At 62.8% G+C, this 17,205-nt stretch overlaps 1 protein-coding gene across 2 annotated transcripts; it reads right to left on the bottom strand.

The window, feature by feature from the left end:
- Positions 1-3,669: 3,669 nt before the first annotated feature.
- ENDOV (endonuclease V) lies at positions 3,670-16,514 on the bottom strand. Of its 2 annotated transcripts, XM_023244269.2 has the most exons (9): positions 16,357-16,514; positions 15,871-16,042; positions 10,919-11,053; positions 10,643-10,682; positions 9,638-9,750; positions 8,452-8,520; positions 8,043-8,171; positions 5,426-5,499; positions 3,670-4,791 (listed from the first exon to the last, which is right to left on the bottom strand). In XM_023244269.2, exons 1-9 carry the CDS (start codon positions 16,410-16,412, stop codon positions 4,638-4,640), a joined length of 942 nt encoding a protein of 313 aa, XP_023100037.2. In that variant the 5' UTR covers positions 16,413-16,514; the 3' UTR covers positions 3,670-4,637. The 2 variants fall into 2 exon arrangements, with proteins under 2 accessions (XP_023100037.2, XP_023100038.2); XM_023244270.2 differs by lacking the exon at positions 10,919-11,053 and having other exon boundaries at positions 16,357-16,513.
- Between the last annotated feature and the right edge of the window lie 691 nt (positions 16,515-17,205).

Below are 17,205 nucleotides of genomic sequence, written 5' to 3'. Positions count from 1 at the left end.
TTGTCCTTGAAGTCAGGAGCCAGACAAGGACGTCTGTGCTCGCCACTTCTATTCAACGTTGTCCTGGAAGTTCCAGCTGGACCGTCAGGCCGGGACAAGGCGGAAAAGGCATTCAGATGGGAAAGGAGGAGGTAAAACCACCTCTCTCTGACGTGACGTGATCTTACGTGGAAAGCACCCTAAAGAATGTGTGTGCACACACACGTGCGTGTGCACACAAGCGGGCACACGCACACACAATTACAGCCAACGCATTACAGCACAGTTGCAAAATACAAGACACAAAAGCCAGATGTATTTCTTTTTTTAAAAAAAAAACCTTTATTCATTTTTGAGAGAGCGTGAGCGGGGGAGGGGCAGGGAGAGAGGGAGACACAGACTCTGAAACAGGCTCCAGGCTCCGAGCTGTCAGCACAGAGCCTGACACGGGGCTCGAACCCACGGACCGCAAGATCATGACCCGAGCCGAAGTCGGACGCTCAACCGACTGAGCCCCCCAGGCGCCCCGAAAACCTATACGCTCGTGTACACACTAGCAATGGATAATCCCAAAACAAAGCCGATAAAATAGCGTCAAACAGAATTTGACCAAAGGAGTGAAGGCTCGTATGCTGAAAACCACGGAAGGAAGCGGAAAGAAGTTGACAGAGGTGTCCGTGAATTCGCTGCCCAGGCGCGGGACGGCAGGACCGCGGAGCACCGCGAGGTGGTCGGCGCAGTGCCCGTCAGAACCCTTTTCTGCCCTTGTGCAGAAGTGGACGGCCGGCCCTGAAGGTGGCAAGGAACTGCCAGGGGCCCGGAACAGCCATACATAAACACTGACATTATCATCAAAGTGGGCCCAGGATCTAGACGTAAGGGCTGAAGCCAAAGGACTCGCGGGACTTAGGCAGCATCGCCTTAAATGTGACACCAGACGCACCAGCAGCACGCGAGCACAGACAGGCTGGACGTGTCACACGCCGTGGCGTCCGTGCACCGAAGGGCCCCTTCCGGGCCGGGGGAGAGCGCGTGCGTCCGCACGGGGTGGGGGACAGGGCCCGGGAGGAGCCTGGCAGCCATGTCTCCCGGAAAGACATACAGAAGGCCAACCGTCACACCAGCAGGTGCCCCACCTCAGGTCAGAGCCACGAGACCCCGCCTCACGGCCAGGAGGACAGCCAGCCAGCTGCCCTGGAAGACAGCCTGGCTCTTCCCCAGAAAGGTAAACAAACACACAGCTGCCACGGGACCCAGAGCCCCCTCCCCGGTGCAGACCCGAGACGACGCAAACGTAGCTCACACAGAGACTCGTACGTCGCTGTTCCTGCGGGCCCCGAACAGAGAGAGCCGGGTGCCGCAGGGGGCGGAGGCCGGTGGCGCTCTGTCCCTACAAGGGGGTAGCGCTTGGCCGTAGAGAGACGCGCCGCTTCACGGTGCGACGCGGGAGAACCTGGTGCTGAGAACATTGGGCCCGAGACCTGGCGGAAACCAGTGCAAGGGCCGCACGGCGTGCGACCCGGTGCCCCCGCTGCTGGGCCGGGCCCCTCTGGGGCGATGGAAAGCCCCGGAACTAGACGGCAGTGACGACGGCACAAGGTCTGAATACACGAGAAAACCGCTTCGTACAACTTAAATGCGCTTGAAGTGGCAGCTTTGGTGTTGGGACTTGAATTTCAAAACATAAACAAGTCGGGTGAGTTGTCTGCACGGTCCTCTCCGGGCTCTGGCCTGCTCTTTGCTGAGGGGAGGAGGCCGGGGTGGGGGATGCAGCCGCGCTGGTCACGCCCTCGGCCCGAGACCCGCCCGGCCCCTCTGGTCACCGACGCAGAGCGCCGTTCCCGCCCCTGTAGGAGGTGGAGGCCGCCTGCAGGGCTGGGGCCGGGGTGCCCTCATGTCCACACGGGCCCAGGAGGCAGGGTCCTGCCTGTCCAGCTCCTGCAGGGCTCGCATATTCTGGGGACGCGGGGTGACATGAGGAGTTGGTGGGAGGGGAGGGCTCCTTCCTTCCTGTCTCTGCCTTCTCATGAGGAGCGATAGCACAGCCTTGCAGACAGATGGCCGTCAACCCCGGCCTCCACGGGCCCCACTTCACGTGCTGTCACCCTGTTAAGGACTGACCACGGCCACTCCACACGGGGGCACCAGTGTCCGGGGATGCTCAAGCTTGGCCCAAGGCCGGTTGGTAAGAGGCAGTGGGACCGGCCGGCTCTCCCCGGCCTTGGCCCCACATGCCTGGTCCTGATGGCTCCGGGCAGGGAAGGCCCTGGAAGAAGTTAGGAGGGCAGCACGGGCGTAGCACCAGGCAGGCAGGGCCGAGAGCTTTGCTGTGGGTGGTGGAGGCCAGGCCTGCTCAGCCAGCCGGCTGGGGCTGGGTCCAGCTTGGCCACGCTGGCACAGTGCCACGTGCGTGCGGGCTGCTTCGGAGCCCTTGGTGGGCAGGCTGGGGCTCCATCCGAGGGCTACTGTTTCCCTTGTCCACGGGCCCCGGGGTGGGGGCGGAAACTGGGCACCGCTGGGACCATGCGGAGCCTGCCCGGACCTCCGTGCCCTTCTGTGGGGCAGGGCCGCGACTCCGTTGCCAGCCCTCCCTGTCCTGCTTCGGACCCTCCTCCCAGAACCCAGGTCTCACCAGGGCCTCGCGGGGAACGCGGGCAGGTATGCGAGGTGCCGAGCTCCCGGGGCTGCTGGCCTCCCGTGGGGTTCAGGGTAAGTGCGCCCAGCACCGGATGACAGACTACAGACATTCTCCTACTCCATCCACCCAAGCCGGGCTGCTAGGAACCCCGGGCAGAAACAGGCTCCGGGCGCGAGGTCGCAGCCTCAGAGCTCCTCCTGATGGCGTGTCGTGCCTTCTCGAGGGACAGCCCGTGTCTCAGTTCCAAAGCAGTGACAGCCGGGGCACCAAGGGCACGGGTGAGATGACAGCTGCGTGTGCTGGGGCGCAGGGTCCGATGTCAGGGGCACAGCACCCGGGAGCCGGGGGTCCTGGTCCTTGCGCCGGCAGAAGCGGAAGCTGGCTTGAGAAAGGAGGGGTGGCGCCAGGGGGCCGCCTGGGGAGGCAGGGGAAGCAAGACAGGAGGACAGAGCCTGGCCTGGCCCTTCCCACGTGCGGGAGTCCCCTTGAAGGCACCTGCGGAACCTGCTGGGACCTGCTCACCCCGCCGGGTCACGGCGGAGAGCCCAGAAGCACCCAGAGGGAACCCACAGCCCCACCCGCCCTGGGGCGGCCCTGCTTCCCTCAAGTGGGGAGCCCAGCTCAGCCTCCTGCAGCCACCGGGCCTCCCAAGGGGCACAGGCAGAGCAGGGTGTGGCCCCAACTGCAGCCCGCCGGCTCACTGTCCCCGTTTCCACCAGGGGTCTGGGCCTTGGACAAGAACTCACTCCTCATAAACGAAGGCGACACCGGGGAGGGGACAGGGAGTGAGGACACCTAAGACCTCCGTATGTGTCTGGGTCGTCTAAACCACGACGAGAGGCTCCTTGAGCAACACTAGGAATGGGCACCCGGGGGGCTCAGTCCAGTTGAGCGTCTGACTCAGGTCACGATCTCAGGGTTCACGGGTTTGAGCCCCTCGTCAGCTCTGTGCTGACAGCGCAGAGCCTGTCTGGGATTCGCTCTCTCTCCTCCCCTCCTCATGTACACTCGCTCTCTCTCTCAAAATAAATAAACAAGCTTAAGAAAACGTATGAAAGGCAAGAAAAACCTCTTCGAGTCGTACTTCTCAGCGAATGCCAGAGTGTGCAGGGAGCCTGGGGCGAGCTGGCCCGTGGGGCACAGGGGGCTGTGGGTGCGGCCGCGCCGCCCACATGGAGATGAGGGGCCAGCAGGGGGCCAGAGGCACTCTCAAGGACCCCCGGAGGTCGGGCCTGGGGTCAGGAGGAGCACAGGGGAGGGCCCCAGGCGGGTAGCAGTGAGGGCAGGCTAACAGCACTGCAGTTGGGGTGGGGACGTGCTCAACCGGCTTCCCAGACGGGGCCGCCTGCCCTCACAGCCCCAGCCAGGGCAGCGGGGCCCGACGCCCCACCCCTCGGCCACCAGCACCCGTCCCATCGGGTACCTGACCACCCCGCGTGCCCCCTGGTCCCCTCGTGTGCCTGCAGCAGGCCGGCTGGCAGATGGGCGGGGCAGCCGCGAGCAGAGGGCCCGGCCGCCCTAGCTCGCACCCTCTCGGGTCAGGGCAGAGGCAACTCAGCGGCCGCCTGAGAGACGAGGGAAGCGCTGGTGTGAAAACCAACGCCGGAAAATAAAATCGCGAAGGCAAAAAAGCAACGGCGTGTGCACTTGAAGGAGCAGCTGGACGAGAGGCCACGAATGCACGTGCAGTCGGGCAGTCTTAAGCCCCCTGGGGTGCTTTTAGAGAAAAAAAACAAAGATGCCCCGAACCCCACGAACCCTGAACGTCCTTCCTGTGCCCCTGGGAAAGCAACGTCACGCTCCTTCCGGGTCTGGCGCTCTGCCGCGTGACATCTGTCTTCGGCCGAGCTCCTGTAGCCTCGAGACCCAGACCACGGGGCAGGCGGTGGCCGGGCCCGTGGCCGTCCCTGTGGGCGGTGCGGCCAGCGTGTCCTGCAGCCTGGGACCTCCACCAGCTGCCGTGGGCACCACGGCCCCGTGACCATCCAGGCGGAGTGGGAGGCCGGGCGGCTGGAGGGTTTCACTGCGCGCAGCTCGGCTCCACGCTCGCCGCCGCTGGGCGCGTGGGTCTGGGGCTTTCTGCTGTCTCGGGACCTTGGCCGTGGGCCTCGGGGGGCCTGCCCTCATCTTGGAGCTCTTCCGAGCCTCCCTTTGGCCTCTGTACCTTCTGGCTCCTGGTGATGACATCGAGAAAGGGCAGCATCAAAGGCAGAGCCAGCCCAGAGTTCCCCGTGCTCCCCACGTGGTCCCCGCAGCTGCTGTGACTCGAGGAGGAGCAGACCGTGCCGTGTGGACTCCAGCTGGCCAGCCCCCGCCCCTGGGGGAGCTCGGGGGTCCCTCCGCTCTCAAAACAGCCCAGCTGGGCCTCGGACAGCCCCGGGCTTCGGGAAAAAGGAGCTCGAGGAAACGCCGACCGGAGCCTCTCTGCTGCTCATCAAGGCCACGCCTCAGTCTCCTCGCGTGTAAAGCGGGGTCACAGTGTCCGCCTCGTGCTGCCGTCAGGGCCAGATAACCCGCCCCTGCCGGCTGTGACATCCGTGCCGGGCTCCCCCACAAGAAGCTGCCGGCATAGGAATCACCGTGCCTGGCGTGCAGACAGGGAAACCGAGGCCCGGGAGCGTGATCACCAGAGCCGGTGGTGCAGAGCCGGGACGAGGACCGGTCCATCTGACGGGGTGCCCAGGCCCCACATCCTGCCGCCTCAGTGTCCCACCCCAGCAGGGACTCTGTCCTTCGCCCGGCACCGCGGGGAAGCCATCCCGCCAGGACAGCCCCACATCGTCCCCTGCGGGTGCCCCCAGCACTCACCTGTCCTGCCCTGGTGCGGGGGGCGTGGGGGCTCCCAGGGTCCTGCGGATGTAGTCTCGAGAACGGATGTCAGCCTGAGGAGAGGGCGGCTCAGTGAGAGGTGGTGGCCTCGGGACAAGCCTCCACCTCACGGCCTGGTGGAGGCGCTCTCGCTTCCCCGAGAGCCCACAGAGGGCACTCCAGGCCGCCACAGGGACATAGGCTGCAGCCCCGTGGGCGGCACACTGCCAGGCCCCCCGGTCAAGGCCCTGTGATGGCCAAGTCCCCGCAGGGCCCGAGTGCACGGCTGGGCTGGAGGCTCGGGCTCGTCCCCCACGTTTCCGGGGGCCGCTCGGCTTGTGCTCAGTTTGTGGCTTGTGCTTTCCGTAGGTTTCGCTTCTGCTTGAACCCCCTCCTCCGAGGAGTCTCCTCAGCCCAGGCAGTCTGTCTCCCCAGCTCGTGTCTGTTACGACCCCCTCCCTGGGAAGTGTCTACAGAAAGTCCTGCAAAGTCACTGTGACGGACGGGACCGAGGCAGACTTGAGGGACAGAAGCTCAGGCCGGAATGGAACCCTCTCCCACACACCGGCCCCTCCGCAGGGTGATCGCACTGGCCTCGGGAAGGCCCCTGATCCCGGCTCAGATGGGCTTAGCCCCCTTCAGGCCACGAGACTACAGGCCACAGCAGTTAATCCCTCCAAATGCTGTTCGAGAGTGAACAAGCAGGCAGGGGGGGGAGGGCAGTGGGACACTCTGGTGGGAAGCCCCCCACCCTCCTGTCTTTCCCTGCAGCAGCCAGGACCGACCTGACCAGACAGCCCACGCCTGGCACCAGAGGGCTGCCTTGCTGGCCTGGGGTGGGGGGACCCACAGACTCCATGGAGAGAAAAAGCAGGCACGCAATCCCCTCTCTCAGCCTCTCCTGGGGGCTTCCAGAAGTAACAAAGAGAACAAAGTGCTGACAGGCCAGTGGCCCAGGATGAATATGGGTCAAGAGACGATCACGGCTGCGGGACAGGGCCCTCCCCCCACGGCCAGAGCGGGGACGGGGACTGCGGGGTCCTGGCCCAGGCGGCTGCTTCTCCCCCTTGGGAGGGCAGGCCCAGGAACCCGGTGGGCTCCTCTCTAGGGCAAACGCGCAGTCCTTGCCTGCCTTGGAAGTGTCCAAGGTACTTTACAGGCCATTCTCCACCTGCAAGGATGGGGTCACTGTCCACACGGCGGGCAGAGAGAGGCGTGGAAGGACTGTGCCAGCACCACAGAGTTCTTGGCTCTAGAGGTCTCGGGAGGGTTGCTAGATTTCTCCCAGAGACAGGGTCAAGGGAAGAGTTAAGGCCTCCAGGGAAGGGAAGGGGAGGGCGGGCGTGAATGTCACAGCTTGAAGACCCACGACCTAGGAACCCAGCGGAGCCCTGGACAGGGACAGGGACAGGGACAGGGAGGCTGAGGCTGGTGGGAGCTCAGTGCCGGCGCAGCAGGGGCTGGGAGCCACAGCCGCACGTGGGCTACTGCTGCCCCCTGCAGGCCGCCCTGCACACCAGCAGCTGGGGAAGGTCCCAGGCCCCCAGGAGGCGGCGGGAGGCGAGGGCAGCAGGGCCGGGGCAGAGCCAGGGGTCACCAGGGCACTGGGCCGTGTGGACTGGCTCTCGGCAGTCTGGCCGGGGCTCCTCTGCCCAGCCGCCCAGAGCTGAGCCGGCACAGGCCATGGGGAGATGGCGGAAGCAGCAGGCTCCAGGGAGACCTCCAGGCACCCCGCCCTCCCGTCCCGTGGCCACACTAAACCGGGAACCTGCACAGGCCGGCACCTGCTCTCTAGACGGGCTCCCCCAGCTCCTCGGAGCCGCCCACAGAGCCGCAGGCCGGGACTCGCAGCCGGGTCCCTGTGGGCGAGTCTCCGGCATCCGGGCGGCCTCGATCACGGGCCCGTGCCTCCCCGGTCCCAGCTGCAGCGACACCTTCCTCTCGCTTTCCTGGCATCAAATTCCTTCCCACCCCAGGGCCTTTGCAGATGGGGGTCCTTGGGCCTGGACCACCTGCCCCCTCCTCTGGCTGCTCTCTTCCTGAGGAGAGCCTCTCACGAGTCCTCACTCCATGGGCCTCTCTGGGACACACACCCGCCTATGGCGAGACTCCCTGTCACGACTGAGCTCACCAACGCGGGCCCACAGGCCATCTTGAGCTCAGCTCTCGTCTCCTACAGGCTGAGCTTTCTCCCAGCCGAGCCACCTTGTTCCCCCAAGTTCTGCCCACCCTCCCCCCACCCCACTTTAGGTGCTAGGTGCCCGGCACAGCCACATCCTGCAATCTCCTGACCGAGGACTCTGGTACAGCCGGAGCCTCCCCAGCAGAGGATGGCTGTTCCCCACCCCCCCGGGCCGGCGGGGCGGGCCCCCGAGGGGATGGCTGGAAGTTGGCAGGACACTGTGCCGCCTGAGCAGATTCTCCCAGTGACCCCGGTAGGGTGCGTAGGAGGCCGAGGAGAAGTGGAGCACGGCAGACCCGGGGCCTGGGCGGAGCAGGGCCCCAGGATGAACTCTGGTCCCCTCCCCTCCCCCCAGGGCCCAGCGTGGCCCCATCAGGCCCTTCCACAGGCGCCTGCGTCCAGGGAAGTCCAGGAGGCGCACGCCGGCCCACCCACCTGGCGCACGGGCTCCGGGATCCGAAACCTGCAGCAGCCTCGGGTCAGGCGCACGGCCGCCTCCAGGCTGATCTTGTGGCCCACAGAGACATAGAGCGGCTTGGTGCTGTGGTCGTGGCTCCTCAGGGCCTGGGACAAGGCAGGCGAAGTCAGGGCACGGTAGAGACAAGCCCTGGGGGCTTCGGTCCGACCACGCGTCCGGGGGCCGGGTGGGGCACGCGCAGCCCGGAGCTCCCCTCGGCACAGCCGAGGGTGCCGGGCAGGGGTGAAAGGTGCAGGGCCCCCCCCCCCCCCCCCAGGGACCAGTCAGGGTGGCAGGGGGGAGGTGGACAGGGTCTGGTGCACACGGACAGGCGCCTGCCCCTCTGTGGGTGTCATCTCGGTGGCACGCAGGCCCCTGGCCGCTCACCATGCCCAGCACGGTCCCAGAGCCCCCCGTCAGAGGAAACGAGTCTCCTCCAGCCCGCAGGAGTCCTATCTGGAAAACAGGAAAACACACACACACAGAAGAAGTCTTTTCTCAGGGAAGGGCGGAGGGCAGGCCCGTCCATGTCTGAGGCCGCACAGCCGCCAGGCAAAGGGAGGGCGGGCGAGTCTGTGCGTGGGCTGCAGACCAGGCCGTGCCCACCCCCCATGCCATCAGCGGGCTCGGCGTCCGGGAGGCCTTCCCTGGCAGCGTCCAACCCCGACGAGGCTGTCGGACCTCAGTTCCCTCCTTGTTCCGTGCACGAGGTGCCCGGGGCCCAGGAAGGGGCAGCCCGCCCAGGCTGCGGTGCTGACGGGGGGCGGCTGCCAGGCTGGGACGAAGGCTGGCGCCCACCCGCCCGGCCTGGCCGGTGGGTACACGGACGCCACCTGGGCCGGAACCAACGCCTGCCGCTCTTTCTCCCGCGAGGGACTCAGGCATGTTGGATTCACCCCAGCAAGGCTTTTGTTAGGGGTGGGGACTGGTCCACTGAGTGTCTCAGGAGTCACGTCAGTTTGCTCTGGGGTCCCCGTCAACTCAACAAAACTATTCCACACACACACGGGACTGCCCGCAGGAGTGGGACAGACGTGATCACTGTTCTCAGCATCAGCCGTCTAGCGGTGGGGCTGGGCACGTCTCCGGCTCCCTGCGGAGTGGCTGTCACATTCCCAAAGCCAGCCTTGAGGGGGCCGAAGGAGGGAGATGCTGGGAGAAGGTGGGGATGAGTACAGAGGGCCACATGGGCTCCCAAATGTCCTGCGCGCAGTAACCAGAGGCCCTTCCCCTACACGGGGCACCACAGCAGCGCAAACGTAGCGGGGATGGGAGAGGCAAGCCTGTGCCCAGGAGGCTGGGAGAGCTCGGAAGGCACTCGTCTGGCCTGGGAGTCTGCTGCCGTGACCCCCGAGCCGTGAGGGACACACAGGCCACGCAGAGAGAAAAGTGGGTCCTTCTTACTCCGGGTTAGGGAGCCAGGACGGGGAGGACGGTGCCAGCAGGCAAGGGTGGGAACAGAGGCTCGTACGGGGCGGGCTCTGGGGCTGGCACAGGCACGTGCCCAGCCTGTGCGCCCCCACAGGCCCTCTCCTTGCCCTCCCCTGGGGCAGGGCATCGCCCCATCCCTCACCTTCTCCTTGTGCTGGGTGTTGTTCTCCAGGCCATCGACCTGCAGGAGTTTCTTGGCCACCCCGATGCAGGGCAGGTCCGTGAGGACGCCGAGGTGACAGGCCACCCCGAAGCCTACAGGGGCAGAGGGTGAGACTGGGCTCATGGGGCAGCGAGCCAAGGCGACCAGAGACAGCGTGGAGACTGGGGACAAACCAGAACCCGCCGCAGCTCCCCAGGTAAACAGAAGCCTATCGGCAGACTGAGCCCTGGGGAGCCAGGACGCGGACGGCCAACCTGACCCGGAACGTGGCCCTCGCCCCGCTTCACGGTCACCAGGCGGAGAACGCCCCCTTCCCTTCGGCGACATTAGGAGCCTGATTAGCTCACGATACTTCATCCCGTTTCTCCTTCCGCTTTCTGGCACTTTCCATCCTTTCTCTTTTGCAGCTGCCACCAGGCCTCTGCGTCACCCTCCCAACACACTCTTGGGGCTCCGGCCAGGCAGTGCGTAGTCACGCGCTGGCACCCAGGGTTCTCGAGGCAGTGGCCAAGACGTCCGATGCCAGCCCTTCCCAGATCCCCGTGCGGCCCCACCCCCAGGCTCGTGACTTCTCCCTCAGTCATCCTCTCCGGGGTCAGCACCCCGGCACCCAGGCGGGGGCAAGTTCCCCAGTGCCAGTGGGGAGCGGGCACTCCTGTCCGGCTTCAGTGGGCCTGTCAGAGCTCCGGGTGGGTAGCGGCGGGACAGGCCAGCTGAGCAGCAGTCGGGACCAGAGTGGCCGAGGGCACCTGAGATGGCCAGCATGGAGCGCTAGGGGAGGCCTCAGGGGGCAGGCAGGGAAGAGGCAGGGGTGACAAGAAGCAGGTTCTTTACTGAGTAGGGTCCTGACCAGGACAGCCAGCCCAGGGGGGAGCGGCCAGGGCCAGGCCGGCAGCAGAGGGTCCTGGGCAGGGGGCGGGCCCTCTGTGAGGGGACCGTCAGAACCGTCCCCTCCCGGGCCCTGTCTTTCGGGGGCAGGATTACCTCGGTGGTGGAGAAGCCCATTTCCATCCACAAGGAGTACCTGGAAGAACCACACGTGACAGTCAGCCAGCCGGACTGCCCCTCCCCCGTCAGGCCGGGGCAGCCTGGAGCAGGTGGGGTGGGCTCACCACTTCTGGGGGTGGGAGGCTTTTTGGGAGATCCGGCAAAAGCGCACCCTCTCCAGGGAGGTCAGAGACCTCGGCCTGCAGTGGGTGACGTGGCCTTCCCTCCTGGCTGGAAAGAGGGGGTCTCCCTCCTTGGAGTCGAGGTACCTGCCTGGGGCACGAGGCCGGGCTCCTTCTCCCGCAGCCGCCGCACCGCAGCCACCAGAAAGGGCACCTCTCGGAAGGCCAGGAAGCCCGACACGTAGGGAGCCTTCAGGCTAACCATGCGGCAGTCCTCATACACCACCTGTCGCCAGGCACCCGGTCACCGGCAGGCACGGCCCCCGGCTCCTGCCGGCCTTCAGCCTGTCACCCTGCAGCCCTTGGTTCGCTGCCGCCGGCTCCCTCCCCTTCTCCCACCCCCCCAACTCCTCTTCTCGGCCTCCCTCTCTGGGGGGGGGCAGGTGTGAGGTGGCCGGGCGAGCACCAGGGCCCCCTCGAGCCCCTCCGCCGCCCCACGCCGCCCCCGCTGGGCTTCGGGGAGGCTCAGAGAAGACAGAGCACAAGAAGCACGTGTGTGAAGCGGCACCAGAGTGAGGATGTTACTGTTCCTCACTAGCAGGGGACTTGGGGGAGGAGAGGCCGGGTCTTCACAGAGAAAGCAGCCACAAGACAGGCAACCCCAGCTTCGTGCAAAGAGTTCAGAGACTCAGAAAAGGACAGGCAGGGCCTCAGAGCTGGGCAATGTGGAAGAGAAGAGGGGTTCCCGGGGACAAGACAGTGCAAAGAGCCCCAGGGCCCTTTTGAAACCACAACTTCAGCCCTCCCCCAAAGCCGGCCCCCACCTGTGCCCCCACGAGGGAGGGGGCACGTGCCCCAGCATCTCTGTCAATGACTCCCGGGAACCTTCTCCAACTGCCAGTGACCCAAAGCGCGCAGGGTCTCCCGTGACGACGACCGCGGCACCGGACTCACAGGGAACCCAGCAGACCGGAGTGCTGAGCCCCACACGACAGGGTGACTTCACAGGAACAAGCGTGAAGTTCAAGCGTGGCCTGAGTTCTCACAGGATGATGGCCGCTTATCTCTGAATCTGTCCGCACAAGTTCCAGAAACCAGAGATCTACAAGGAGAGGGCAAACACTCCCCGACACCATCTCACAGCGTAACCGAGGGATGAGCCTATTGTGACCGTCGGTGTGCGCCTCTGTGCGAAAGTAAACAGCCCGGGACGGCAGAGCCCGCTCTAGACGTGCACCGGGCAAGGCCGGGGGCACCTACGGGACGAGACCCGTAGGCAGCCCGGCCAGCCGGGACCTGGAGGAAGAGGCCTGGAAGGCCACAGGGCCAGCAGCGGCCTTCTCGGGGAGGGGACAAGGAGAGCCCTGCAGGGTTGTGGTGAAGAAAACGAGGTCAGAAGCGTGAGGCTCTTCAGAAACAAGAGTGCCAAGAATCAGGGGTGCTGCCTATCTTCACCTCAGGAAAGGACACCATTCCCTGGAGCGACCACACCTCACTGTCCCTCATGAGCTAAGAAGCCCGGCCAGCCACCCAGACCCCAGCCCTCCAGACCCGGTTAAATCCGACTCTGGACGAGCAGTGAAAGGCCGTACAAACCCGGACAGAAATGATCCAAGCCCACCAGTGATGAAACAAATGGTGCCCCTAGCCAGCTGTGCGGCAGAGGAAAATTAACTATTCTTAAATGGCACGTGGAGAACACAAGGCAAAAATTAAAAACCTGGAATGGAAATACACAAAAACACAAGAAAGACAGAAAGACCAGAGCTCATGACTACAGAAGAAAAACAAGGCAAGAGAGCCGAACTAGTCAATAGAGCACTTAAAACCACAACGCAAAAAATGTTCCAAAAATAAAAGGAAATCTGACCCCGCGTGTCCAGAAAGCCAAGTGTGAACTTGGAGAAACGGACCCGGAACAGCCAGATCAAGAAGCAACTTGTGAAAAAAAAAAAAAAGAGGAAAAAAAAAAAAGAAAGAAAAAAAAGAAAAAAAAAAAAGAAAAAAAAAAAGAAAAAAAAAAAAAGAGTAAAGGAAACACAGGCAACATACTGGACAACCCGTCATTCCCCACACGGTGTAACGGCAAGAGTGGATTTTTTTTTTTTTTTATAAATTTTTTTTTTCAACATTTATTTATTTTTGGGACAGAGAGAGACAGAGCATGAACGGGGGAAGGGCAGAGAGAGAGGGAGACACAGAATCGGAAACAGGCTCCAGGCTCCGAGCCATCAGCCCAGAGCCCGACGCGGGGCTCAAACTCACGGACCTCGAGATCGTGACCTGGCTGAAGTCGGACGCTTAACCGACTGCGCCGCCCAGGCGCCCCAAGAGTGGATTTAAAATACACCTTAAGGGGCGACCAGGGGCCTCAGTAGGTTGATCGTCCACCTCTCGATCTCGGCTCAGGTCACGATCTCACGGTTCACGGGACTGAGCCCCCACATTGGGCTCTGTTGACACTGCGGAGCCTGCTTGGGATTCTCTCTTTCTCCCTCCCTCCCTCACACTCTTTCTCAAAATAAATAAAAAACATTAAAAAAAATCTTTAAAAAAATGTTAAACCTTTATAAGCTCAGAAAACAAAACAATACTTAAGAGGAAACCGGGGAAATGAGCCGTGGAAAGGGATTCAGGTGATGCTATAGGATTATAATGACCGCTCCGAGGTCCAGTAACGACACTGCTGTCATGCGTAGAAGGCCATTCTCGGGACAGGCCTGCTGAGGTGCTCGGAGGTGAGCTGTCACCTCCGGGAAACACTTTCGAATCCCTCAGTACACACACACACACACACACACACACAGAGAAATCAGTCGGCAACAGGCGGATCTAAGTAGAGAGTATTCAGGTGTCCAATGTATTATTCTTTCAATGTTCACACATTTTCAGCTTAAAGATCTGGAAAAAGGAAAAAACTCAATTGTGGGAGCACCATGTGGACGGTCAGAATCTCTGTGAAGGTCTGCAGGTTTCGACCTGGGTCGATGAAGTGGTGCCCCTACAAACTCCGTCTCAGGCTGCACGTAGGTCCGCCGGACTGGGGAGGAACTACATTTGAGGAGGATGGCGGGAAGGTCTGTCCTGCGCTCTGCCGCCTGAGGCACAGTCGATGGACCGACGTCACAGACAATTCAGCTTCCCGTGGAAAAGAACGCACTAACCGGGTGTCCAACTACGAACGGGCTGCGTGGTGAGACCACCATCCGCCAGGGCAACCAAGGAAAGGACTCCTGGCTGCCTGGAGGGTGGTTCAGTGCTCCCCACCCCGGCTGTGCTCTGTAATCACAGGGATGCTGTTTAAAGAAGCGGGTTTCCAGGCCGTCCACTGGAAGACCATTTTTTTCTTCAGGAAATGAGTTGGGGCTCTGGGGTCAATACATTTTTTAAAAACTTTATTGAGATAAATTTACTACATAAAGTTCACTTGTTTGAAGTGTATAATTCAACGTTCTCGTTATTTATAGACTTGTACAACCGTGTAATTCTAGAATACTTTCACGACCGCCCCCAAGCAAACCTCACCTCCGTTAACACTCACACTGCATCTATCCCACTCCTTAGCCCTTGGCACCCAGGAATTTACTTTCTGTCTCTGGATTTGCCTATGGAATTTGTATTTCTAAACACGCTTCCGGAGACTGACGGGGCAGATCTGTGCGATTAGGCGTTTGGGAGCCGCTGCGCCAGGCTCTGCCAGAACCCTTTCCCAGTGCAAGCTTCCGGAGCACAGGATGACGGGTGCCGACTCCATCCAAGCAGCGGGCACTCTGCTCCGTGCTGGGACTCCACGACAACACAGCATCACCCTACCCTCGAGAACCTACGCTTAGTGCGGTAACCTTTGAGTACAACGTAGAAGCGCTGCGTAAGAATGAGACCGAGGACAGGGATGAGAGGTGATTAACTCTGCAGCTAGGGAAAAGGACCGACCGACGGGACTATGTGAACCGGGCCTTGAAAAGTGAGAAGCTGTCCTATGCTAGGACATAGCTGTCCTAATAATGCTATATTTATTTTTTGAGGGCTTACCACGTGCCAACCAGTTGCTTTCCATGCACGATCTCATTTATCCCTCACCACAGCTAGCTATCAATAGTATTTTCATCCTTGATTTAGAAAGGAGGAAATGGAGGCCCAGGGGGTTGAAGTGGGAGCGGCAGAGTGGAGGTAAAAACTTAGGCAGTCTGGCTCCCGCGTCCATGCCTTATTCCCAAAGCCATCCTACCAAGTGACCAGGCGACCTGGGAGGGCAGGGACTCTGGTTCCATTACCCCGCTACACCCAGCTCCTAGCAACGGCAGGTGCCCAGTACGTTTTTGCTGAATTTTGACTCAAGGGGTCTTCCGAGTAAAGCACAAAGACACGGAGGCAGGAACATGCGGTCGTGGGGAGCAGGCAGACGAGCAGGGAGGGCGAGGCTGTGGGCTAAGAGCAAAGCGTTCCCTGTCCAGTCTTCCTGAACTGTTGACTCCAAATCAATCACGGGCATACTGCTCATGCCTTCACGTATCTGGGTGTCTTCTCTATGACAGGCATCGAGCTAGGTGCCAAGGCTACAACTGGTGGGCATGACAACCTGATTTCTATCGTCGTGGAGTTTACATTCTGGTAAGAGAGGCAGATCCGCCAATCCCATCCCAGGGCAATGAAGAGAAAAGACAGGGTACTGAGAGTAACTCCTGATCTTGCAGGGTGAGAGGGGTGCTTACCGGAGCACCTGAGACACAACTAGGGGGTAGCCAGGAGAATATTCCAGGACAGGAAACACCAATGTAAGGTCAGGCAGGCAGACAGAGCATGGCACGTGTGAGGAATCTAAAGAACTCCCGAGTGGGGAAAGGGGGTTGGTGACAATCTAACCTACAGCGTCATATTAAGCTGGGTCAGATTCCCCAAGGGCCTTTACACTTGTTAGGAAGCACACAGAATCTCCTTCGGTTTTTACCTCCCTTCTCTTTCCTTCAGAGGCTTCCCCACCGACTAACGAAATTCTACAAAAGGAGAAGCGTGGTTCTACGCTGGCCCTGTTCCCTGTCCCGCCTCTCTCACTAACGCAGCCCGCAGCCCGCAGCCCGAGCGGGGCGGCCCCCGCGGGGTTACCTCGAGCTCAGGGTAGCTGAGCACCACCAGCGAGGCACAGGCGCTGACACTGTCTCCCTTCACAAAGGACACGTCCACGCCCCCGACCCTCTGCAGCCCCGAGAAGCCGGGGTCCCGCTGCCACGCCTCCGTGTCCCGGTCCACCACGAGCGCCTTCAGCTGGGCTTGCTCCCTGAGGGCAGACACACGTCCAGCGGGCCTCCCGGCCCCGCGGGGCTTGAGGCTCTTCCCCGGGGCACTCCCGGTCTCACCACCCCCACCCCCCCACTTCCCGGGGAGCCCGGCCTCGGGGACGCCCCCTCCGCGGTCTCACCTTCCGACCCCCTGCACCGAGACGCGGCGCCGGAAGCGAGCGCCGCCAACCCCGCAGACTACAACTCCCGAAGGCCCTTTCGCCTGCGTGCCGGGCCTCCCCCCCCCCCCAGCCCTCCGCGGCCCCAGAGTCGCTCCAGCCCCCGCAAATTGGCTGTCACCCGACCCCATTACCTTATCCAGAGCGACAGGGTCTCCTTCGGAGGCAGCTCCGCCGCCTCCCTAGCCATGGCTCGGCCCCAAACGCCCCTTCCGGTGGCGTCCCTTCCTAGTGGCGTCACTTCCGGCTACTCGCGCGCAGGCGCCCTGCTGCTTTCGTGGCCTTGGCGCTTCTGGTTGGTGAACCCGGGTCCGGACGCCGCCGCCTGGTGGCGGGAGGCCGGCGGGGAACCCTGCCCGCTCCTGGCCGCCCGCCCACCTGCCCCGCCCGGGTCTGAGCGGTCCCGGCCGCGCGCGGGCGCCTTCAACCGGGACGAAGGCTCGAGCGGCGACCAGAGCAGCTTCGAGACGGTGCGGGCTGCGGGCGGTAACTGGCGACGTCCGGGTTTGCTCGCAGCCTGGTCGGCGCCCGGTGCCCGGGGGTGGGTGTGGGAGGCGGGGGAGGCCGGCCGCCCGCGTCCCGCGCGCGGTGTACAGTGCAGGGTGGGCGAGGCAGGGTGACCTTCCACGTCGGGCACCTCGCACGCTCCCTCAGCTTCTGGCACCGGACGTGCCGAGCCGCCCGGACCCCATCACCGATCATCTGCCCTCTCCGCGGCTCGTGGGTTTGGGCCCGGTGACTTCCGTAAAAGCTTTGAGAGCACGGCGCAATCCTTAGTGGACCACACTCGCGAATTCGGGTGGGTCCTAGTGGGCCCACAGCCTCGCCCAGCAGACCAAACACGGACCACCTTTGGCACGTTGACGCTCACCCCAGGCTCCTCAATTTAACGAGCTCTTCGTGCCCGGCCTCGTGCGCGGTCCCGTGAGAATGGCAGGGATGCCTACTTTACCCCGGCCGTGGGAAAGTTAAGAGGAGCCCTG

The sequence above is a fragment of the Felis catus genome, chromosome E1, assembly GCF_018350175.1.
Source record: "Felis catus isolate Fca126 chromosome E1, F.catus_Fca126_mat1.0, whole genome shotgun sequence".
NCBI lineage: Eukaryota > Metazoa > Chordata > Mammalia > Carnivora > Felidae > Felis > Felis catus.
Note: the sequence above shows the minus strand (reverse complement) of the source record. Positions and strands in the feature narration are given on the sequence as shown.

What these genes read in the sequence shown, in the direction of transcription:
- ENDOV (XM_023244269.2), bottom strand. Translation starts at nt 16,412, where the DNA reads ATGGCTAGGGAGGCGGCGGAGCTGCCTCCGAAGGAGACCCTGTCGCTC. An exon ending in AGCCCGGCCTCGTGCCCCAG is followed by an intron (nt 10,683 to 10,918) that starts GCAGGTACCTCG and finishes TGGTTCTTCCAG; the next exon opens with GTACTCCTTGTGGATGGAAA. An exon ending in CTGGGACCGTGCTGGGCATG is followed by an intron (nt 8,172 to 8,451) that starts GTGAGCGGCCAG and finishes GCCTTGTCCCAG; the next exon opens with GCCCTGAGGAGCCACGACCA.